Genomic DNA, 25,434 nt, shown 5'->3' on the forward strand with positions numbered 1-25,434 from the left:
TGCCCCTGCCGGGCCCTCATAATATCAATAATAAAATGTATGTAATGCCTGGATCAGACTTCAAGAAAAATTTCACAATTGCATGTTGTCAGAATTGCAGTATCTCGGGCAGACAGTGGCAACACTATACGACATGTATTCCGTAGCGCCGTATCCCGTCTTTCACGATCACTGAGCTTTATCTTGTCAAATCAAACTCTGTCGGGGAGGCAAGACCAGAAAGCGTGACACCTTTCACTGCAACTGAATATAATCATTACCATGGCAACAAGTTGTTGTCAAACAATTGATCGCTGCGGCAATGTTGGGGGGAAAAGAAGAACAAAAAGAGAAAAAAAAAAACGTGCAGTCACACCCCGTGCTTGGGAGATGACGTTATGGGCTATCCATTCAAGGATTACTTTAGGTATGTTCACAAACTTTTAATATGATACGGCTTGCAAGCAAGCCACAAAACGTTATGTAGCCTAGCAAGCTAGTGCTAATGTTTGTATGTAAACATGTCAGCGTTCTTGACAACGGCAAGCACGGAAGGTGATGCACAATACGCAATCCTATTGGTTGACGTCAATGTGCGCTGTTGGAGAGTTTTCGTTGATATGTCACACTACGCGGAAGATATCCCAAAAAAATCCAACATGCTAGACTTTTCATTTTGGATGGATGGATGGATGGATGGATGGATGGATGGATGGATGGATGGATAGATAGATAGATAGATAGATAGATAGATAGATAGATAGATAGATAGATAGATAGATAGATAGATAGATAGATAGATAGATAGATAGATAGATAGATAGATAGATAGATAGATAGATCGATCTTAAAATAAATCTAGTGAAACTCGTGTCATAGATATGCACTCCAGACTACACACAGTCAGAGTCAAATATTTTATGACTTTTCAAATATAGGGACATCTCAATAAATTAGAATATAGTTGAAAGGTTTTTCTTCAGTACTCATAGTGTTTAAACACTGAAATACTTTTCAGAGGGCAAATTCCAGCCTAATTTCTACATTAAAAATCACTTTATTTCTTGAATTAATTGACTATTTCGTTTGACGTTATATTTTAGTTTCTCAAAATGGGGAATTTTTTTTTTATTTGCTGTGTGCTACAATCATCAAAATAATACATATTTTAAATATGAGATACTTCACTCTGAGTGTGTGCAGTGTGCAGTTCACCTCTATAATTTCACTTTTTGAATTGAACTACCTAATAAACGATTGACACTATTCATGTGTGAGCATGATTGACATGAATTCGTGAATGCCAGTGATGTGTGCGAAAATGTGATTGACGTGCTCGCATGAACGCATTTGAGTAGTGTTGATGAGAGCAAGACGTGTGTATGAGAGCATTTGAGTAGTTTAAATGAGAGCATTTGAGTATCAATGAGAGCATTTGAGTAGTGTTAAGGAGAGCAAGACTCGTGTGTATGAGAGTGTTTGAGTAGTCCTTTTGAGAGCCTTTCAGTAGTTTGTGTGTGTGTGAAAGCATTTGAATAGTAAGTATACGAGCTAATCCTGAATAATGTCCCTAACGGCCCCTCATATAATACCGCTGTAACACATTGTAACAGGCACTAAGCGTAGCCCACTCATCTCCCCTTTCAGTATTACTGCTGTAAGAGGGAGGAGTCCGTGAAAGGGGAGGAGGAGGAACCAGAGCTGTCCACCATGTCTCCTTCGCACCCCCTGGCTCTGTCAGCTCCCCCGACGCCGCCCACCCCGGAGCGTTACAGTGACGAACCAGAGACATACCCGCCTACCTTCCTGACCGAGGCCAACGGGCCCGCTAGCTTCACGCCGCCACCGCCACTGCGTCGGTGCCAGCGGGCGCACGGCTTCTGCCCGGCGTGCGCCCGCTGCACGTTGCCCTTCTACCTGCACCACCCGGAGCATCTCTGCAACGGAGGGCGACTGGGCGGTGGGTACCGCAGCGTGCACCAGGACCTGGATATGCCCGCTGACCTGGCCGGGTTCTACCGCAAGCTGGACCTCCTCCGCTCCGTGGCCACACGAGAGGTGGTCACACGCAGCGTCAGCACCGACGTGTAGATGGCCCCGGAGGGAGGGCGGAGGGCCACAAACGCAACGGCGGGAGAGAGCGACACTGAGGGCTTTTTCTATGAGGGCCCGGCAGGGGCATCATTGAGGATTACCTCTCACACACACCTGAAACTCTCTCATGCACAATACTGAAACAAGCTCACATGTACCACATACTGATTGATTTTTTTTGATTTTTTTTGCTCACATTCAAAACTGAAATGCTTTGATACAAAATACTGAAATGCTCTCACACACTACTGAAGTTTTTTCTTCACTCACACACACAACTGAAATGCTTTTATTCACACTAGTGAAACAGTCTCACACACACTGCTGAAATTTCTTCACTCACATTCACAACTGAGATGATTCACACCCACTCTTGAATTTTTTTGCTCATACACAATTGCTCTCACACACTACTGAAAATGTAATCACTCACATACACATTTGAAACCTTCTGACACACACTAGAATTTTTGTGCTCACACACATACACACACACAAAAACTGAAACTCTCACACACTAGTGAAACGCTTACACTTCAAATTTTGCTTCACTCACATTCACAACTGAAACATTCTCACACACTACTGAATTTTTCTTTTGCTCACACACTACTGAGATGCTCTTACACACTAGTATTTTTTTTCACTCACATGCACAACTGAAATGCTCAGATACAAAATATCCTCTACTACTGAAATATTCTTCACATTGTCACACACGTCACTGATTTTTTTCCCACTCACACCCACAACTGAAACTCTCACCACACTACTGAAATGCTGTCATAAAAACTAATGACATTTCTTCACTCTCACACACAACTGAAACACCCTCATAACACTACTGAAATGTTTTTCACTCACACATAACTGTGATGTTCTTTCACAAATTACTGTTTTTTCACTCACATACACTATTGAAACGCTTTGTTACGCAATTCTGAAATGCTCTTACACGCACTACTGAAACTTTCTTCACTCTCAAACACAATTGAAATGTTGTCACACACAATTTTTTGCTCAAACGTAACTGAAACACACACTATTGAAACAATCCAACAAGCACTACTGAAATGTATTCACTTGTTTCAGTTGAGTAACTGTAACGCTCTCAGACACACTATTGAAATACTCTCATATACGATACTGAGGTTCTTTCACGTTCTACTGAAAACTTTTCACTCATCTACATGACTGACACGCTTTGACACACAATACTGAAATGCTGTCACACACTACATAATTGTTTTTTCACTCATACTGAAATCCTTTCATTCACACGAGTGAAACAGTCTCAAAGTACTGAATATTATTTCGTTCACACACAAATGAAATGCTCTCACACACGTCATGGGGAATTCAGTACACATTCTGAAATGCACATTTCAGTAGAGCATATAAAAGTGTTTAGTTGTGAGTGTGAGAGCGTTTCTGAAGTATTTGTGATAGTGTTTCAGTAGTATGTGAGAGCGTTACAGCAGTGCTTGTGAGAGGTAATCCTGAATCCTGATAACCCCTCATACTTTTCCATGCTGCCATGCTGGATGTCAGTCGACTGCTGTCTGACTTGAAACAAACTCTCAATACAACAAAACTTTGACATCACAGCTTGTTACAAGGAGCTGAGCTCACTTTTTAACCCTCCTCTTATGACCCTTTCTTGGCAACAATGTTATGCATGACTAGGATTGGTCATCGTTTGAATTTGAGCGATTCCGGTCCCGATTCCAGTTCCTCATTTCGATTCCGGTTCCAAACGATTCTCGAGTCCGATTCTTTTATGGGGCTAGGTAAAAAAGAGTTTACATGGTTTGAATAAAGGGTGTCCAAATTATGAGCAGCCATTGTCTTAGCAGCCTGCAGCATAGAATAAAATGAACATTTGACTCAGCGGTCTTTATAACCAGTATCAATATCAAACCTATGAACTAAAAGGCAATGTGTGTGGAACTAACCCAATTGACATAATATTCATTAATTAATGTTTCAGCTAAAAGTTACATATAGCATTGTTAAAATACTTATTTTGGACTGTTTTATCACGTCAAACGATTTATATGTGCAACTTTTAACTTGACTTCCTGTTTTAAGCCTGTAGCCTTTTATTTTGAAGCGTACTCAGCATTTTGGCACCAAAAGTAACTTCACACAACACCAGTGATTTATTTTATTTTATTTTATTTTAATGAATGGAACTAAATGCTATAAAACATTGTTTCCTGTCCCTACCGACCGATGAGGCACAAGGTTAGTGTTTGTGATACGTTTATGTGAATTTCTTCCCAATTCATTATGATGTAAAGTTGCTACGGTGATGTTTTAGCTCAATGTTAAGTTTTTTTTTTTTTTTTTTGTCATCAGCTCTTACGTTGGTTTGAAGACTAAAATAAACGCTAAAAACCATCAGTGCAAAAGTGCAACAACCGTTTACCTTGTTAGCTGCCTTAATGTTAATGCATAGACGTATTTTATTGTTTCACTCAACAATTTGACTTCACTGAAGTTTCGCCCGGTGGAGGCTGAGGCTCGGTGTCAGGCGACTAAAAATCCTGAAAGCCTCCTTTGAACAATATAATCTTATTCCAAGTGTTGCACTGAGGCGACTGGTCATTAATTTTAACAAATTTGAGATACACTTTTGTTCGCCGCTGCTGTTGGGCACAAGCACTTCTTCATGCGCATTCTTCTTTGTGGGTTTTCGCCACTTCTTCTTCGGGGTCGGTGGACTGTAGGCATCGAAACTGGGAACCGAAATTTTTAAATTTGAACGATTCCAGGAGAACCGGAACGTTAGTCCGGTTCCAATCGGTTCTCCATTCTCGATGCCCAACCCTATATATGACACAGTGTATGTTTAGTCGTCAGAAATAACACCATGCAAATTCAATTACAAAACATTTTTGATAAAAAGAAAATGAAAGTAACGCCAAAAAACAAGTTCAACCCCAATTTAAAACAAATCTTAAAATGGGTCAATATGACCCACTGTACCTTTAATTGTCAAAAGTAACACCATGCAAATATTTTTTTGTAAATACTTAAACAAGGGCAGCAGAACAAGTCAAAATAATTTTTTTCTTTTAAATCAAGAGTTTGAGACTTCAAACGGGTCATTTTGACCCGCAGCATGACAGGAGGGTTAAACCATTCTCTCGGCTTGCCTTTTGTTCTTTTGCAAAGGCCCATCTTGACCAATGACTATATCACTACATTTATGTGTCCTGTTATATGAAACACTATACAAGTGGCTGTTGTATTTTAACATAGCAACGTAAGTATCGTACGTGTAAATGTACTCTGACGTCACAGCACCTCACACAACTATGAAGAAATTATTGATCGCCAACATTCTACACATTTTTGACAGAGCATTAAATGCTAACGTAAACACATCATTTACAATGTAAGAAGTTGAGGCATCAATTCAAAATTTCATTAAATATCCAGACAATGAAATAAACATGAAAGTAGCCCCCCACCCAAAACATTAATGATTCAATGTTTTAATAAATATTTTATGATACCTAATGGAGTCTTCCAATTGATGCTCGTTAATTTAGCACATACTCTAATTTTACCTACAATCAAGTACACGTACACGTACAAGTACAAGTGTCAACTACACTAACACATTGTAACACGCTCCGTTATAATGTAACACATTGCTGTCTACACTGTAACACACTCACTTATGTGAGACCGTCACCTAGAATGTAACACAGTGTCACCTATAATGTAACACACTGTTACTTACAATGTAGCATAGTGTAACTCGGTTATATTTTAAGACATTGTACACGTAACAATATTAGAGGACACTCACTTGTATTGTAACAAATTGTCACCCATATTGTAACAAGGCATAACACTGTCGCGTACACTGTAACACATTGTGACACACACAGTTATACCATAAAACACTTTCACCTAAACTGTAACACTGTAACACTCTCCCTTATACTGAAAGATACTCTAGCACTGTGGAACACTGTCACATACACTGTCACCCACATAGTAACACTGCTTAAGACTGACACTGTAACACTGGCACTGTTACATGCCACCACATAGACTGTAACACGTAATACAAAGACACGTTCACCTACGCTGTAACAACACTGTAACACACTCACTTATGTTAAAAGACAGTGTTACCCGTACTCTAACAGAGTGTAACACTGTAACCAACACAACGTAACACACACTGTAACACACTTATTTATATTGTAAGACAGTCACTTATGCTGTAACGCACATATTGAAAGATCCTGTCACTCGACTCTGTAACACAGTGTAATGAAAACTGTAACAAAGAAGTAACACACTGTAACATACACCGTAACACATTTGAACACATTCAGTTATGTTGTAAGACACTGTCACGCATACTGTAACATGGTGTAACACAGTCTTACATGCTGTCACCTACACTGGTGTAACGTGCATTTAGCCCCCCACCCCCAAATCGGTATTATTGCTGTAAAAGAGAGGCAGTGTAAAAATGAAAAGTCCAGCTAAGAGAGAAGTGTACATTTTGTTGTGTTTATTAACAACATCGGTTTGTGCGTCCTGCCGCGTCGTACAAAGAGGTATCCGTTATATTTATATTTATCAAAGACAGAAAGTTAAACACGTCTGAATACATTTCAAGTGTCAGGAATCTCGGCTCCTCTGTCGGCCATCATTTTTCTTTTTTCTCATTTTTCTTTTTGGGTCCCGGCGGAGAAACGTCAGGCGGTCGTGCTTATGTGAAAAAGTAATAACGATAATGTTTTTTTTTTTTTTAAATGTGCGATGACTAATAAATACGCCAGCGTGCACATTTCACTCTCTGTCACTGTTAAATAATATTTAATGATTGAATGGAAGATTGTCTTGTCGAGAGAGGCGCACACCATTTGCTGTCAGGCTGCAGGAGGAGAGGATCTTCATCTTCATCATCGGCATCATCACCTTTGTTCTGGTTCAAGTTTAAAGGCTAATTTAAGCTGAGGGTTGAAGACACACAAGTGTGCGAGAAAGTGAATGAGGGAGAGATGATGAGAATGAGAGTGAGGGGGTGATGTATAAAGAGAAAGCATTTGAAGGATGATGAGAAAAAGACAGCAAAGGATGATGGGATGAAGAGTGACGGGGAATGAGAGAAAGAAAGAGAGAGACAGAGAAAGAGAAAGATGTGAACAAGTGAGAATGATGAAATGAGAAAGAGAGAGGGAATGATGATGGGAAAGAAAAAAGTGATGAGAAAGCAAGTGAAAGAGATAGAAGGATGATGGACAAAAGAGAATGAATTATGATGGGAAGAACAAAGAAAGAGAATAATGTGAAAAAGAGAGGAAGAATGATGAGAAAGAAATAGAGAAAGACCAGCACGATGGGAGAAAGCAAGAATGATGAGAACAAAAGCAAGAGAGGATGAAGGGGGAAAAATGAGTGAGAAAGAGAGAGTGAAAGTTGATGGGTAAAAGGACAGAGAGATGATGAAAGAAACAGAGGGACGTTTATAGCGCAGGAGAGCATAGGGATGATGGGGAAGAGAGAGAGTGATGAAGGCTGGGGAAAAGAAAGCAGTTGAGAGAGGAGCATGTTAGAGAGAGGATGATGGAAAAGAGGGAGAAATGGAAAGATAGCATGAGGGAAGGCTGCTGGGAAAAAGGAGAACGAGAGGTAGGGGGAGAGTGAGGGATGATGCGAAAAGACGAGAGTGCAGGATTCTGGTACAAACCAAAAAGTTCTAATGCCCCGTGTGAGGAAGCCTGACAGCCAGCAAAGCTGTTAAACTTTTTGTGTGTGTTGACTTTGTCTTTTGAGAATGTAAACGTTGCACTCGGGCTACCTGATGAACAAAATCCATGTGCACGGGTTTTGGGAAAGGCGGCGGGGTTTGGGGCTCTAGGACACGGGCGATCGTAGGGCCCGGCAGGAGTGGCAGCAGGCTTTGCTGTAGTACCAGTGACTGCACAGGTTGACCTTGAGAGCCAGCAGGCAGTTGGTGGTGGGCCGGTCCTGGCAGCTCTCATCTGGACATTAAGACACATACAAGGAAGGGGTGTGCGTCACAAACACAAGGATTTTCCCACATTATTTTTTTCACTTATTTTGGGGCCTGTTCTCATCTTACCAGTGTTGCAGTTGTTGGCTATTTTGACATTTGACAGCAACAAAAATACTGTGGGGCCCTGAGATTCGAGTGCCCCGACTTAGAAGTTTTTCAAGATACAAGCAGTCGCTCTGATGATTTTTTTGCTTTGACTTGCAAGCAAACATTTGAGATATGAGCGCTGTATTGTTGTAACTGAAATCGACGCAACTCACTTCACAAGAAGCTGCAGTTTGGCAGTGTGAACAATTTTCCCAAAAAAGAGGCTTCATACTCTTTAATGCCACATTGAAGTTTGCTGTTAAACTAAACATAAAACAAAGCGAATTACACATTGTATATTTAAGAGAATGACATAACTTCGCTTTAAAGTGGCTAGCGTAATGCTAACACATCATGGGAAATGCCAGATTCCCATGCGGTAAGCTGATGAAAATGGATGGATGGATGGATGAATACTTTCTGTACCGACAGTATCTATAAACATGTATAATCTGACCATGCAAAGGTTTTCAATTCCAATTTACGCCCAGGGAGTTGGTAACGATGGTCCATTACTTTAATCATCCACTTGAATCCCTTGTTTTCAACCGTGCTAACTGGTAACATGTCTTTTGTGATACAATTTGTTTGTTGTTTTTGAGGGGTGAGTAGCCCTTGCATGTAAAGTCTTGTATTGAGCGTGCGCTAGCGGGTGGCACTGCTTCAGGTGCTTGAAAAGGCTGCCATGTTCTCTGTCTTTGTGTGAACATACACTCAACATTATTTCCAGTGCACGCTACACTGTTTCGTGTCAGACTTTACTAACCCAAAATAATTCCACACTGCCGATCTTTCAGGGCCTTTCTTATCAACGATGTCACCCGTTGAGCCTCCCGTCGTTTCTTCTGAGGGAACACTCCCTTTCTTTTCTTTTTACAACACCCTCTGACTGCTGAGTTTACACCGCTGTCGCCGTGTAGCTCAGCGCCTGTTGTGTCATGCAGCTAATGAGTGCGTCAACCTAACTTGGTATGATTTTATTCACGTCACATGATTGGTTCAGCACGGAGCAACTAGCATTATGATTGGCTATTGGTATTGTCTGTCAAAACATGGATGAATGCAACCGATTGACCTCGTTGCATGTCTTTCGTGAAGTTATTTCGATTTTGATGAACCGTCGCAGCGTCGCGAAACAGAATGATTCAAACATCCATGAAGCACGCGGCGCGTTGAAGGCCCCTTCTAGCTCAGCCAACATCGCCTCCCCACGAGTTGCACCATTTGCGACAGTTTCTTGCGTTGCGATGATTTTTTTCTCTCTCGAAAATTTTATCAAATGTATTTTCTATTGATAATGAGTATGTGTCTATCGCGATACATAGGGATATTGATTTATCACCCAGCCCTAGTTCTAACTCCTTAAACAATTTATATTTGAACACAAGCAGTGGAGCAACACGTAGAAAATATAACAATATAACAATACTCAAAGGCATGTATTCCTTATCCTCTGCAAAGAATGACTAATATTATAGCGGTTTACTGACGAGTTGAGACTGTCTCCATGTACAGTTTATCCGTATGTCTGTAATATACTGCCCCCAGGTGGCAAAGGCGTTTTTCACCAGAAGGAGCACAATGTCCATTGAAATGAAGCAAAGAAATGTGACAAAAATAATTTATTTACATTCTATCTAATTATGTCACGACTGTAGGGTTTTTTTTCATTAAGAACAGTATTGCAGGGTGCTTTATATACCTTACTGCTTTTCTTCATGAAAAAAATTTGTACAAAATGTTTTGTTGGTGGCGGCACGGTGGCCGACTGGTTAGAGCGTCAGCCTCACAGTTCTGAGGTGCGGGGTTCAATCCCCGTCCCCGCCTGTGTGGAGTTTGCATGTTCTCCCCGTGCCTGCGTGGGTTTTCTCCGGGCACTCCGGTTTCCTCCCACATCCCAAAAAAAAAAAACATGCATTAATTGGAGACTCTAAATTGCCCGTAGGCATGACTGTGAGTGCGAATGGTTGTTTGTTTCTATGTGCCCTGCGATTGGCTGGCAACCAGTTCAGGGTGTACCCCGCCTCCTGCCCGATGACAGCTGGGATAGGCTCCAGCACGCCCGCGACCCTAGTGAGGAGAAGCGGCTCAGATAATGGATGGATGGATGGATGTTTTGTTGGTGTTTTTTGTGGGGCTGGAATGGATTAATGGTAATTCATTTCAATTTTAAATATGAGTGTTTTGAATTATGAGTCTAGTCAAGGAACGAATGAAACATGTAAGTCGAGGCACACATATAAATGATTTAAGAAACAGTAAACGTTAAAGAACAATAGAAAAAGTGTTTGTTTGAGCCAGTAGGGGTACCACAGTTGCTTAAATTTGAGCCAGGAAATTCCCTGGAAACACCCAGGACTCAGACAGTTCCAGCAGACTGACCTGGCGGCTCAGTGGGACAAGGCTGCAGACTGCATGTCTGCTTGGACACAGGCTTGGTGAGTGGGTCGCAGCCTCGCACCAGTTCGCGGTCCTGGTAACACTTGACGTCACGCATCCTCACGCCCACACCGCACGTCTTGGTGCACTGGGTTACACGTTACAAGCACGTTTTACACACACACACACGCACACAAGCATAAATTGACACGAATTACACATCGTAAACATACCTGACACACATGCATGTTTCCGCATTACCGACATTACACACAAGTGACACGTGTTAAGATTCCATTCGATTCCATACACATTACACTAACATCACAGCACACAGGTTGTGACCTTTCTTTCAGCTTGTGCGATTAAAATTTTATTTTGTCGCACTTACTCAGTGCATGTTTTAATGTTTGAAAGTCGCCTTTTTTTCAACTGCAATCGCCTCCTCCTGCACCAAAGAGAGAGAGCGAGAAAGAGAGAGAGCGCCGACTCGATAATGGTTATGAATCTCATTTGAGTTAAAAGTGACCCGTCACAATATGATTGGCTGCCTGCTGCAACATAATTGAGTGCTTCTTCCAGATAGGACACACTATTCTCATCGTTGCATACACTCACCCGACATATGCATGTCACAGACAGGCTAGTACGCTGTGTCTGGCCAGTGGCCACCACGTAACTATATTGACGTTGGCCATCTACTTATTCATTTTAATTGACAAGTGTGAGCCTTCAACTCATCTGGACGACTGAGCAAGCAAGCTAACCCGCACCGACCTTGTAAAATCCGGTAAGGCGGTTAACTCCTCTCGCCGCAAGTCACCATTATCAATACTGCTACATTTGTCACGAGAATAAAACCTAAAGCTGTTTCCCTGAGTGACGTCACGTATGATCATATTAAAATTCCGAGGGTGTGTGTGTGTGGGGGGGCGGGGGGAGGTCAATGATTTCCTCTTTAATTTTTATCACTTTCATTTAACTTATTATAACAAACAGATAGTCATGTGCAAAGGTTTTAATAACTTTGCTATGAAGCTATCAAACCTAACAAATCTATCTATCTATCTATCTATCTATCTATCTATCTATCTATCTATCTATCTATCTATCTATCTATCTATCTATCTTTAAAGTAACACTCCCACCCTAGTAACACCAAATGTTTAGCGAACGACCCAACAACCAAAAATTGTTAGAAGGGCAACCTTGTTAATAGCATAGACATATAAAGATACAGTATGTGCAAAGTGAAAGAAACCCTGACTCCTTTAAAGAGGATTGTATAGGGAAACAAACTATTAAACAAACTATTAAAATAAAGTGCAGTAATAATGATTTATCCTTGTACTGTTTAAGACTATGATTTTAAATTGGTAAATTGGTCTGTTTTGCTAGTAAATACATGGCAAAATAGTGTGAATAAGCATTAACAATACTTTTATATGGTGTTGATACACATAGCATAGCATAGCAAAGCAAATTTATTTATATAGCGCATTTCAAACACAAGGTAACTCAATGTGCTTTACATGATTAAAAGCATTTAAAAACAAAGAGAAAAAAAGTACAATTAAAACAGAGTACAGTGCAAGAAATATCATTTAAAAGTGGAAATGGTCTAAAAAGCATGAGGAAAAAGAAAAGTTTTTAACCTGGACTTAAAAACATTCACACTTGGGGTTGACATCACCTCTGTTGGCAACTTATTCCAATCTCAGAGCCCTACTGGGTTTATATTCCATTAGCATTACTTTCATGTATTCAGGAACTAAACCATTTAGTGATTTATAAACCAGTAGCAGAACTTTAAAATCTATTCTAAAGCTGACTGGGAGCCAGTGTCAAAACTTTAGATTTGGAGTAATATGCTCTGACCTCTTCATTCTGGTCAGAACCCGAGCTGCAGCATTCTGAATGAGCTGCATCTGTTTAATAAAAGCATGGATGAGCTTCTCCTGGTCTGCTTGGCACATGCAAGCCTTCATTCTGGATATGTTCTTCAGATGGTAGAATGCAGTTTTATTAATTGATTTGATAAGACTGTTGAAAGTCAGGTCGGAATCTATCAGTACACCAAGGTTTCGGAATTGGTCTTTGCTTTTTAAAGAGAGTGACTCCAGGTATTTACTAACAGCAATCCTCTTTTCTTTATTGCCAAAAACAATTGTCTCAGTTTTGTTGTGGTTTAATTTAAGAACATTTTGGCTCATCCAACACCTCAATTGAACTGTAGTCATCTGGAGACACTACTATATATAACTGTGTGTCATCTGCATAACTATGATACTCAAAATTAATGTTCTGAAGAATTTGACCCAAGAGTAGCATATACAACCTGTACAGGAGGGGCGGACCCCTGAGGCACCCCATAGGTCATTGCCATTCGGTGAGATTGAACACTTGTAATTACAAGGATGAAAAATGCCTGATCCCCATAGGGGTCTGACTTATTCTGGAAAAGACCCCGCAGATATCAGTCAGATTTGCAGATAAGATTCTTCATGGGTGGAGGAGGGGCCCTTCGCATCTTAGTGGACGCTGGTTTCAGGCGAGGGGATCTGTCGATCACACCTAACAAGGCATTTAGGCTAGAAGAGAGTGAGTTTTGCTTTGGGCCTTGCTCCAATGGGGCAGGGAGGGGTGTGGGAGATTCAAAGTGCTGACTCATCTCATTCGTTCATCCGATTGTTTGGATAACGCTGATGAATCCATCTGCGCCTCGTTTCGCCTTATCTCTAGTTCCTCTAATTGTTTGGGAACAACTACATCTTTTTGTTCTTCAGCTGTGTCAACAAGGCCAATGTTTTCCTTTCAGGCCGCTGAATGATGTACACAGTAAAAAATGTTGGCCGCCAATAACTTAACCCCTTGTCTATTTAGACAGAAAGTCTGGCTTGTAAATATGTCTGCGCTCCCAAAAAATGGTGAAATTGGCAATGAAACTCACGGATAGTGCAGTACACACTTCTTTGAGCCACTTATTTAATTGACTGAGCCAACTGAAACGTTCATCCCCGAATCGTACCATTTGGAGAGGTCCACTTATGAAAACCTCAGCATCAAAACCCTTTTTTTAGGAGCTCAATGAAATCTTGCTTTCAGTACCTCCGATTGCTGCTTGACAACATCCAGGGGATATACCATATCCAATCATTTTTAAATGTATGTCAATCACATGGTTGTGGTAATGCGCAAAATTAAGTAGGGTTAGGAGTCCTCACTATAAGAGCTGGCTGTTGGCCCCTCTGAGTCCAACAAATGATCAAATAAAAGAAAAGCCTTTGCTTTTTGTTTTTTAATTAATACACCTGTTTTGTCTACCCCCGCCTGTTGCAAACAAACTTCTTGTTCACAGTAAAATATTTTGGAAATATCATATCTTGAGTCACTGTCAATCTTTACTTCATACAAAACTATGGTATGCCATGGTCACGCTGTACACCTCCTCAAAAATGGTGCGACCAACTCATGTGCCGGTGCGGGCATCTGAAAAAGTACTACTAGTGCAAAACGTAGTGGAGAGCCCTGAACCAGGTTACACACATCACACCCTACATGCGGTGCCGATCAGCCTACCTCGGACCAGGGTGTGGTGTACCACTTGAAGCATGGCCTCTCGAAGCAGGTGCTCTCATCTTCGGGCCGCTCGTCGGCGCCGCACGCCTCCTCCTCAAAGACCAGGAACTTACCGCCGCTGATCCCCACACACTGGACGATCCTCCGCTTAACACCACGGCCACATGTGGTGTTACACTGCACACAGTCGCGTAACACGTGTTACACGACAGTTTCAGACAATATAGACATTACACACACATTGCATGCATTTTCAACACAACACAGATATTACACAGGTTACACACCCTACATGCAAGCTTTACTCAGAGGTTACAGACATGATACTGTACATGGGGGTTTCACATACGTTACATGCAGAGGTAGGTAGGAACGCGTTACATTTACACCATTACATTTAGTCAAGTAACATTTGGATAAATTGTACTTGTCAGCGTAGTTTGAATGCTTTATGCTTTTACTTTAATATTTATGTTAAGAAGAATCGGTACTTTTACTCCGTTACAATGAGCTAAACGCCGCTTGCTACTTTTATTCATCAATTATTGCGTGTGCGACCTGCTTTTTAGATTTTGTGTTCCACGTTCCCTCCGAGCGCTGTTTGCACCAATCCAACGCGTAACCACTAGTGTCACTTGACTCCAGTTCACCAATCAAATGGCACAAGGCAGACACATGACTGCTCCCAACGCCTTCGTGGGCCAATCAAAGGGACAGATATTAGGAAAAACAATAAAAAAAACAATAAAAAAAATAAACTGCATGCTGACTTGTGTTTACATTCTAGACTTTTTTTTTGTCATGCAGTGTAGTCTTATTTTTGGTCAAACCTACTTCTAACTTGAGAAAAACATCTTGCAGTAAGTTGCAGATGTTTTTGTTGTTTTTGTGGGCTGAAACATGCATCTTTTGGGGTACGTGCTGTAATCTCTCGCTTGGACATGCGTACGCACGCATGCACATACACGCTTTATCAATAAGACTGGTCAGCAAACAGCTTCTTCATTCAGTCATTTCGGTGAATAATGCAAATTCTCTAAGGCCCTATGCATGTGTTGTTGGTTTTTGGGCTCCCACTAATCATGAGTTTGAATGTGATTAGTTACTCCTGAACACAGCCACATCCCATTTATAAGAAGGAATGCATCCTTGTCCAACCAGATTTGTATTTGTTTTGTTTAACCTTTATTTAACCGGGTAAAAGATCAGTTAAAAAAAGTCAGTCACATACAAGATTATGTCACTTGTTTATTTTCACGTACCCGCTCAAAAAGATTATATATATATATCCATCCATTTTCTGAGCCGCTTCTCCTCACTAGGGTCGCGGGCGTGCTGGAGCCTATCCCAGCTGTCATCGGGCAGGAGGCGGGGTACACCCTGAACTGGTTGCCAGCCAATCGCAGGGCACATAGGAACAAACAACCATTTGCACTCACAGTCATGCCTACGGGCAATTTAGAGTCTCCAATTCAGGCATGTTTTTGGGATGTGGGAGGAAACCGGAGTGCCCGGAGAAAACCCACGCAGGCACGGGGAGAACATGCAAACTCCACACAGGCGGGGCCGGGGATTGAACCCGGGTCCTCAGAACTGTGAGGCTGACGCTCTAACCAGTCGGCCACCGTGCCGCCTCTCTCTCTCTATATATATATATATATATATATATATATACATATATATATATATATATATATATATATATATACACATACATATATATATATATATATATATATATATGTATATATATATATACATATATACGTATATATGTATATATATATATATATATATATATATATATATATATATATATATATATATATATATGTATATATATATATACATATATACGTATATATGTATATATATATATATATATATATATATATATATATATATATATATATATATATGTATATATATATACTCAGTAGTGCAAATTCTAGGTCACATTAATAGCGGAAAAAAAATTGTAAAATAATTAATTTTGGTCTAAATTCTTTCCATAAAAAAATGGCATTTGAACAAGGGTGCGTAGACTTTTTATACCCACTGCACCTTTGTTCCTGTTTTTGTAATCTGTGCCTCATTATCCTATCGTGGTGTTTAACAAGTAGAAACAAAATAGTGTACAACCATTTATTTTACAAATATTTTATTCATCATTTGCTATTTTATAAAGATTGTATTGATTATTATTGTACTATGTTGTAGGTTAAGTGATATTGATCAGCAATATCATATTACTTCCATCCATCCATTCTCTGACCCGCTTCTCCTCACTAGGGTCGTGGGCGTGCTGGAGCCTATCCCAGCTATCATCGGTTAGGAGGCGGGGTACACCCTGACCTGGTTGCCAGCCAATCGCAGGGCACATACAAACAAACAACCATTCGCACTCACATTCACACCTACGGGCAATTTAGAGTTGGCAATTAACCTACCATCCATGTTTTTGAGATGTGGGAGGAAACCGGAGAAAACCCGCGCAGGCACGGGGAGAACATGCAAACTCCACACAGGTGAGGCCGGGGATTGAACCCCAGTCCTCAGAACTCTGAGGCAGACGCTCTAACCAGTCGTCCACCGTGCCGCTATCATATTACTTATTACTTATTTTTCATTCATCCTCTGCTTGAACTCAGTTACGCAGTACTTGAATAGCTTTTTCACTGAGTACTTTCTTACTCTTACTCAAGTAATTATTTACTACTTTTTACTTGAGTCAAATTATGCTAAAGTAACGGTACTCTTACTTGAGTACAATATTTGGCCACTCTACCCACATTGTTTCACATATTGTAGGCCTTACACACAAGTTACACACGTTACATGCAGATTTCACATTATACAGATATTACACACGTTACATGCTGGTTTCACACAAGGTGGCGCTTCAAGCTCATATTTGGAAAATTATGTCATGTTTGAGGCTACAGCAGAATGGCACATGACCAAAGAGAGAGGCATTCACAATCGTCAGCTTTAGAAGGAGCAAATGATTTTAAAAAATATCTGAGCTTTTGCAGCTATTTTTTTAAATGTAGCTAAGATTGTAATCATGAAAATTTCCAAAAGCAACAAATTTAATTTCAGTACACCTTTTCTCCCAATAATGTAATAGATTACAATTACATAAATTCTGTCATTACGTAATCTCGTGACATGTAATTAGTAACTCCCCGACACTGCATACGATACAGACATTACACACAGGTTACACGTTACATGCAGGTTTTTCATGTTACAGACAGGTTACACACGTTAAATTACACAAACATTACAAAGACGTTACATGTTGGTTTCACACGTTAGACAAATTACACACAGCGTTCACGCACGTTCCATGCCGGTGCCACATGATAGACTGAAAAAAAATATAACAAACTTGTCACTTGTTTAATTTTTTTTTACTTGCAAATTGTTGAATTTTTTTTGTTTGTAATTTAAATGTTATGTTTCGTTTTGTTTTTACTTTAGTGTAATTTGAATTTACAGCTAAACTGAAATATTTCAAAGTATTTTCTTTAATTAAATGCGATTTGCATGCATTGCGGACCAGGACGGAAGGAGCGACGTTGACATTGGTAAGAAATAATATAAAACTTTACATTATGGTAACATTACGATTAGTTTAAAGTCATTTATGTTGTTAAACATGTATCTGTCCTTGACTGGACGTAAAATTTAACCCTCGAATTTGACGCCCTATTGTCCACAGAGTGCAGGTCGTGTAAACGGTTAGCCTACTGGGGACGGGAGGAGCTGCTGCTTAAACATTTCTCAATATTTCTAAATATTCCTCTTAAATAAACCAAAAAGACGCCATAAAATGTGAAATAACAATGGTAAAGGCATTTGCCTTGTGTGAAGCTTGTATGAATGGGTGAATGTGTATGAGCGTAGAGCACTGGACCTCACTGCCGTGCTTTTAAACTAAACTAAACTAAGCTAAGTTAGCAAGAGCTAACATTTTGGTTCAACATTTTGGTTCCAACATTCATACATGGTTTTGCATGAAATAAAAACTTTCAGAATACAATAAATGAATCATTTTTATTGAGTCAAAGCTAAAATATTATATGCGACGGATTACTTCAATTTTTTTAAATTATACAGTATGTATTTTTTTCAGTGTACGGACATTACACACAGGTTACACACACGTTCCATGCAGGTCTCACATGTTACAGACATTACGGACGTTAAACAAAGAGTACATGCAGGTTTCACACGCATTGAAATGCTCAACTTGCTTTACCTTTTTCCAGTCCTGATTCAACCAGTGGGCAGGACAGTCCCTCTCCCCACAGGGCTGAACGGCGAGCGGCTTCTCGTCCCCAGGACACTGATCCTCGGCCACCACCCGGCCCTCGGGGGCCTTGCAGTACACATGGCGCACCATCCTCCCGTGCGGGCATGGGCCTGAGCACTGCGGTACAAGAAGGTGAAAAACTGAATTTCCTGTGACGGCGTGGTTATTGGCTCACGATGTCGTGTTGTGATGTCCACTCACGGGCCCCCATTCGGACACAGTCCAGTGGCGTTCGCAGGGCGGACCTGTGCAGTTCTTGACACCAGCCGGTTTGGTCATGGGGTCGCACGGGCGACTTTCTTCAGAGCAGCGGACGTCACGGGTCACCTGATCTCTTCGGCCACACTTCGCAGTACACTATGTTAGTACATATTAGCATGTTAGCATAGTTAGCAATTAACTTTGGTTTGATCGTTCGTGTACATTACGTAAATTCCCAACACAGATCTGTTGGTTGTGTTGTGCTACCTTGTTCTGTTGTAGTACTAGTGTTATGGTCGGCCAATAGCCGGAGAATGGACCATCACGCAGATGTAAAATGTTTGGAACAGTTGCACATGTTTTATTCAAAGAGACAGAGAAACAACAATAAATGCAAAATGGGAAACGACGACAGTAAACGGTCGTCGTGAAAAACTAAAATACGAGGCTACAAAGGTAACACGAGTGCGAAGTACTATAATAATGGAAAACAACAATGACCGAGAAATAGGACACGGAGAAAGTTACATGAACAAAAGATGGCGGACGGAGCCACAGTGGAAGGAAGGTACCAAAAGAGTGAAACAAAAACTATCGACACAAGATAGACAACAAAACAAAAAATCACAGAAGTACTAAAAGACAAAAATAATTTTAGTACTTCTGGAACACCTCCATAGAGGAAACGGAAACACAAAGCCGAAACACAAAACCACAGAAGTACTTAATAAAAACGAACCCTAGGTACTCCTGGTGCGACGGGATATAGTCTAATAAACACGATGCAAGGGAACAAACGTTATGTTGAGAAGCAAAACGGGAAGCAGTACAATACTCAGACACCTTCCTTCCACTGGAGCCGCACCTAAATACCAGCCAAGTCTGATTGCAACAGGTGCAGCTGGCTGATAGCAAGCAGGTGGAGCGACGGGACTCCGCCCACCACATCACTGCCATTGACTGCTTTAGAAGTCAAATATCCATGTTAACTGGGAAGGCTGGCAGTGAATGAGTTAACCAGGCCAGACTGTGGGCAAAGAGAAAACACAGAGGGCCAAAACACAAAACATGGTTCTACAACAGTACCTGGTTCTGTTTCAATATCTGGTTCTGTTTATTTAGGACTTATTTTTTTAATAGTACAAGGTTCTGATGGCTGTGTTGTAGTAGGTTTTGTTGTGTTACCTATTTCTGTTTTATTACCTGGTTCTGTTTTAGTGCCAGCTTCTGTTATAGCATTTGGCCCTGCTATGGTACCTGGTTCTGTTGCAGTACTTGGCTCTGTTTCAATACCTCGGTCTATCTTGTTCTACATGGCTAGGTTGCAGTACTAGATTTTCTGTTGGTATGTGGTTCTGTTGGAGCACCTGGTTTTGTTGGAGCACCTGTTCTTGTTGTGCTACCTGTTTTGGTTGAAGTACGTGTTTCTGTTTTAGTCTCTGGTTGTGTTTCAGCACTTAGTTTTGTTTCAATACATGTTTCTTTTGTAGTACTTGGTACTGTTGTAGTACCTGGTTCTGTTTAAACATCTGGTTCTGTTTCAACACCTGGTTGTGTTGTGCTCCCTGGTTCTTTTGTAGTACTAGGCTCTGTTGGTTTTGTTATAGCATAGGCTCTGGCTAGGCTCTAGGCTATAGGCTCTGTTGGTTTTGTTATAGCACTTGGTTCTGTTGTGCTACTCAGTTCTGTTTTAGTACCTGTTTTGGTTGAAGTACCTGGTTCTGTTGTAGTCTCTGGTTGTATTTCAGTACTTCGTTTTTGTTTCAATATGTTTCTGTTGTGTTACCTGGCTCTGTTTCAGCATCTAGTTCTGTTTCAACACTGGTTCTGTTGGAGCACCTGATTCTGTTGTGTTATGTTGTTGTGTTGTGGTACCTAATTATGCTGTGGTACCTGGCTCTAGTTCAAAACATTTGTCTGTTTAGCTACCTGGTTCTGTTGTAGTACTAAGCTCTGTTCTGTACCTGGTTTTGTTGGATTACGTGGTTCTGTTGTGCTACCTGGTTCTCTTGTCCTACCTGGTTCTGGTTTTGTACCTGGTTATGTTTCAGCACTCTGTTTCAATACCTTGGTCTATCTTGTTCTACTTGGCTATGTTGCAGTTCTAGATTCTGTGTTGGTACCTGGTTCTGTTGGAGCACCTGGTTTTGTTGGAGCACTTGTTTCTGTTGTGCTACTTGTTTTGGTTGAGGTATGTGGTTCAGTTGTAGTCTCTCGTTGTGTTTCAGCACTTGGTTTTGCTTCAATACATGTTTATGTTGTAGTATCTGGCGCTGTTGTGTTACCTGCTTCTTTTGGAGCACCTAGTTCAGTCTCTAGCACCTGCCTTTCTTGTATACTAGTTCTATTGTGTGACCTGGTTGTGTTACCAGGTTGTGTTGTGGTACCTGGTTCTATTGTAGTACCTGACATATTAGCATAGCTTTTTCATAGAAAAAAGCTATCCATCCATTTTTTAACTGAGAAACATTGTCAAACAGTACACGAGACGTTGTAGAAGGCCTCTCTCCGGGGTGACGTACCTCCGTCCACTCGGCCACCTCCCACTGCGGGCCGCATGCAGGACTCTTGCAGGGCCGTCTCTCCACGGGTCTGTCCAGGTCCGCCATGGTGCACAAGTCGCTGTAGACGGAGCTGTCCAGGCCAGGTGACAGCATCTTCCAGCATCGGACCTGCCGGAACTGGAAACCCTCGCCGCAGGTCCGCGAACACTCGCTCCAGCTGCTGGCCTCCCACCTGAAGGGACCGTAAGAACCATCCAGTCACATTATTGTGGCTCCCAGTGCACTACTCCCATGGTGTTTGATCCATGAGCATTTCCAAATACATCCACATCTGTGCCTTTCTGTGAGTCTGTGAGTCCAGTCTCTCTGTAGCTCTGTAGCAACCACGGCAAAAATTACCCCCCAAAATCAGGTATTCCCTTCTACCCATGTACAGTATAATATGCACCATCGATTTGCTGGTATCCATGCTCAAAACATGAAGTATAATCCGTATTTCATTAGGTCTTTCCAAGAAATGTTCTGCTGTCTGCATGCGCTGACATTCGTGTCGTTTCCTCACAGCATTTCTACTCAAGTTCTCATATTAGTAAAGAACAAATGGATTAAAATCAATGCTCAACGATAAGGTAAGTATAACATTTTAACTGTTACAACTGCTGAGCTGGTTCACAGTTCCCTTCTGACAGCAACAGTGATAACTTTCTTCTTAAAAGCAGCAGAGTCACTTGCCTTTTTCTTCAACATTTTCTAACTTGGGAGATATGTTCCTTGAAGTGGCGGTACAAGAAATAAATCTGCCATCTAGTAAAGACGTTAAATCTGATGCCATCTAACGGACGTGGTAGCAACAGATATGATATGGGGTGCATTCGGAAACACAATCGGAAGCGCGCGCTGCTTCATTCCGTTTTACCGATTTCAATATGGCAGTGCCCACGAGGCTGTCATGATTCTCGGTGAGCAGCAAAAATGTACCTTATTATCTATACATTTGTGAAATTAGACATTACATATCATATTGAAATGAAAGTACGGTGGTGGTGGGTTGACATAAATCCCCTATGGAACTAAAGGCCGATGGGCCGGACTTCCAGTTGATGTCCATGTTTCTTCCAAAGAGCGTGTTCTTTGACTCGACATTTTTTAACTTGGGAGATGATGGACTGCGAAGTGGCGGTACTAGAAATAAAATCTGCCGTCTACTAAACTAAAACGCTAAATCCTATGCTGTCAAACGGACACGGTAGCGACAGATGTGATATGATATGGTATGATATGATATGATATGATATGATATGATATGATATGATATGATATGATATGATATGATATGATATGGCAGCGCCTGCAAAGATGTCGTGATTTTTGGGTGAGCAGCGAAAATTTACCATATTATATACAACTTGGTAACATTACACATTGCATAGCATATTGGAATGAAAGTACACCTTTATCCCAACCCCCAGGTGCCGGTATATGTCTAAAGAATGTGACCATTTAAATTTTACTAATACCAATGTATAATAAGCACTATCAAATGTTTTTGTTTTTTTTTGGGGGGGTGGGTAATGCAGATTATACATTACGGTAATCCTGAAATTTCAGCTGAAAGCTTGATATCATCAAATTTTTGTGAGTAGTGTACCTGGGCTGACACTCCCGCCCGATGCAGAAGTCGTGGACCGGTTCCGGTCGGGTCAACGCGTCGCAATACATGTCGTGTACTTCCACACCGTCGTAGCGGATACACGTGACAAACGACTTGGACACGCCTGAAAGAGATCAGCGGGAATATTTGAGGGTGTGTCGAAGTGGTACCGATCTGGATTCGCTAGAACACAGCGACCCCGGTATGGGACGGTACCGATGGAGCAGGTCATACTGCAGGGCTCCTGAGAGGAAAGCTTCCAGCGATACATGTCGGCCGGACTCAGCTTCAGGTTCTTTTGGTAGAGCCTTGAATTCCCCCTGTGGAACATGACATCTACATACATCATCTAACATTAAAGCACCCGGGTGTCTTGTAGTACCTAATTTTGTCTCAATATCAGGTTCTGTTTTGTTACCTGGTTTTTGTTTTAATACCTCGTTGTGTTTCAATAACTTGTTCTGTCGTAGGATCTGGTTCTATTGTAATACCCGTTTTGTTTGCAATATCTGGTTCAGTTGTAATACCTGGTTCGGTTGTAGTACCTGGTTTGGTTGTAGTACCTATTATAGTACCCATTCTGTGGTGTTACCTGGTTTGATTGATTGCTTAGTAGTACCTGGTTCTTTTGGTTTTATTGTAGTATTTAATCCTGTTCGTCGTGTTGTTACCTGGCTCTGTTATGTTGCCTAGTTCTATTTTAGTATCTGCTTCTGTGGATTTTGTTTTAGTGCCTGGTTAGGGTGGTTGTGTCGTGTTACCTGATTCTGTTGATTCTGCGGTGTTACCTGTTTCTGTTGCCTCTGTAGTAGTACCTGATTCTGTTGATTGTGTTGTAGTACCTAGTTCTGCTCGTTGTGTTTTCTTACCTGGTTCTGTTTTGTGAACAAGTTTTGTTTAGTTCTAGGTAGTAGCTGGTTTTGTTGGCTGTGTTGTATTACCAGCTTGTATTACCCAGGATGTATTACCTGGTCCTGTTTTAGCATCTGATTCTCTTGCAGCTCCTGCTTGTGTTGGTTGTGTTGTATTACCTGGTTCTGTTATGCAGTGTTACCAGGTTCTGTTGTGTTACCTAGTTCGGTTGTAGTAGCTGGTTTGGTTGGCTGTGTTGTAGTACCCAATTGTATTGGTTGAATTACCTGATTCTGTTTTAGTACCAGGTTTTATTATATCACCTGGTTCTGGTGGTTGTGTTGTGTTACCTGGTTCTGCTATGTAACCTAGTTTTATTGTAGTACCTAGTTCTGTTGGTTGTGTCGTTGTAGTCGTTGATTCTGTTGTCAACTTGGCCGTGTCGTAGTACCTGGTTCTCTTGGTTGTGTTATGTTACCATGTTTGTGTTAGTTGTGTTACCAGGCCTTGTTGATTCCGCTGTGTTACGTAGTCCTGTTGGCTGTGTAGTAGTAACTGGTTGTTCGGTTGCATTTCCTTATTCTTTTTCAAGATATGGTTCTGTTTCAAGTCCTGGTTCTGTTGGTTGTAATACCTGGTTATGTTGGTTGAGTTGTGCTATGTTGTGTGACCTAGTTCTGTTGTAGTACCTGTTTTTTTTTGGCTGTGTAGTAGTACCTGGTTGTTTGGTTGCATCGCCTTGTTCTTTTTAAATATATGGTTCTGTTGTTGTTCTACCTGGTTCTGTTGGTGGTGGTAACTGGCTCAGTTGGTTCTTTCATATTACCAGGTTCTCTTGGTGGTGTTACTGGTTATGTTGGTTATATTGTTTTACCTGGTTCTGCCTGATGTGTGACCTGGCTTTGTTGTGTGACCTAGTTCTGTTACATTACCTTGTTCTGTTGGAGCGTCCGCCGGCCCTGCCCGCGGCGTGCAGCGTCTTGTTGTGGTAGAAGATGTCTGCGCTGCTGTCATTGCGTTTGCGTCCGAGCGTGAACTCTAGGGTCTGGTTGAGTACAAGCGGTCCGTCGGGCTCCGGGCTGCCAGGGCCAGCAGAGAACAAGCCATCTCCTTCCATCTCCAGCAGCTGATTGGTGGAAATATTGATGAGCAGCTCCTCCGGGCTCAAGCGTCCTTCCAGCAGGACCCTCCAGATGAGGTTAGGGGCATCAGCCTCAGGGTCCAGGGGCACGTCGGCGGGGACTGGGTTGGCGGTGCTCCCTGTATCGCTGCTGTTGCCCTCTAGTGGATCAAGATGGAAAGTGTTAAAGATTCAATATGTGAGCTGCAAGGGGAAGTCCCACAAAAACCTGCCTTGCCCCAAGCACCCTCGCCTCCTGGCGGGGTGGTGTAATGGCCCTGGGTGAATTTTTTATCTTCTGCTGATACGCTTTGTGTGAGCGCGACATCAATAATGCAACGCTGCACGAGCACCATCCTCCCACGCACACACACACACCAGTGACGTGCGGTGAGGTTCATGATTACAGGCACTGCGGTGAGGCACTGACTACAGTCACGTGACGTCTGGAGCTCTATGAAGCTCAGCTCAACACTGCCACATGCTGGTTGTAGCACCGTACATACCAGACTCCACTGTGCACTTTTAGTGGCTTTTCTGGTCGATAAGAAAGACTAAATGTCACATACTTTCATTAAATATATTAGACAGTCTGTTAAACGTCAGTAAGTG

The 25,434-nt window shown here is 41.5% G+C and overlaps 2 protein-coding genes across 6 annotated transcripts in view; one reads left to right on the plus strand and one right to left on the minus strand.

Moving 5' to 3' along the window:
* The first annotated feature begins 133 nt into the window (after positions 1–133).
* LOC133474794 (protein FAM163B-like) lies at positions 134–2,070 on the plus strand. Its single transcript, XM_061766811.1, has 2 exons — positions 134–142; positions 1,627–2,070. The coding sequence occupies exons 1-2, from the start codon at positions 134–136 to the stop codon at positions 2,068–2,070; spliced, it is 453 nt and encodes a 150-aa protein (XP_061622795.1).
* A 4,531-nt stretch (positions 2,071–6,601) lies between these two features.
* Positions 6,602–25,434, minus strand: part of adamtsl2 (ADAMTS-like 2) — a 46,173-nt gene continuing 27,340 nt past the window's right edge. For all 5 annotated transcript variants that reach the window (XM_061769041.1, XM_061769042.1, XM_061769043.1 and 2 more), the window contains 9 exons: positions 24,635–24,983; positions 23,067–23,170; positions 22,848–22,974; positions 21,218–21,431; positions 18,696–18,851; positions 18,441–18,611; positions 14,174–14,350; positions 10,598–10,742; positions 6,602–8,093 (listed from right to left, as the gene is read on the minus strand). In XM_061769041.1, the coding sequence (XP_061625025.1) occupies positions 7,966–8,093; positions 10,598–10,742; positions 14,174–14,350; positions 18,441–18,611; positions 18,696–18,851; positions 21,218–21,431; positions 22,848–22,974; positions 23,067–23,170; positions 24,635–24,983 (1,571 nt within the window). In that variant the 3' untranslated portion in view covers positions 6,602–7,965. The remainder of the gene's footprint in view (positions 8,094–10,597; positions 10,743–14,173; positions 14,351–18,440; positions 18,612–18,695; positions 18,852–21,217; positions 21,432–22,847; positions 22,975–23,066; positions 23,171–24,634; positions 24,984–25,434) is intronic.

This window comes from Phyllopteryx taeniolatus, chromosome 3 (assembly GCF_024500385.1).
Source record: "Phyllopteryx taeniolatus isolate TA_2022b chromosome 3, UOR_Ptae_1.2, whole genome shotgun sequence".
Lineage (NCBI taxonomy): Eukaryota > Metazoa > Chordata > Actinopteri > Syngnathiformes > Syngnathidae > Phyllopteryx > Phyllopteryx taeniolatus.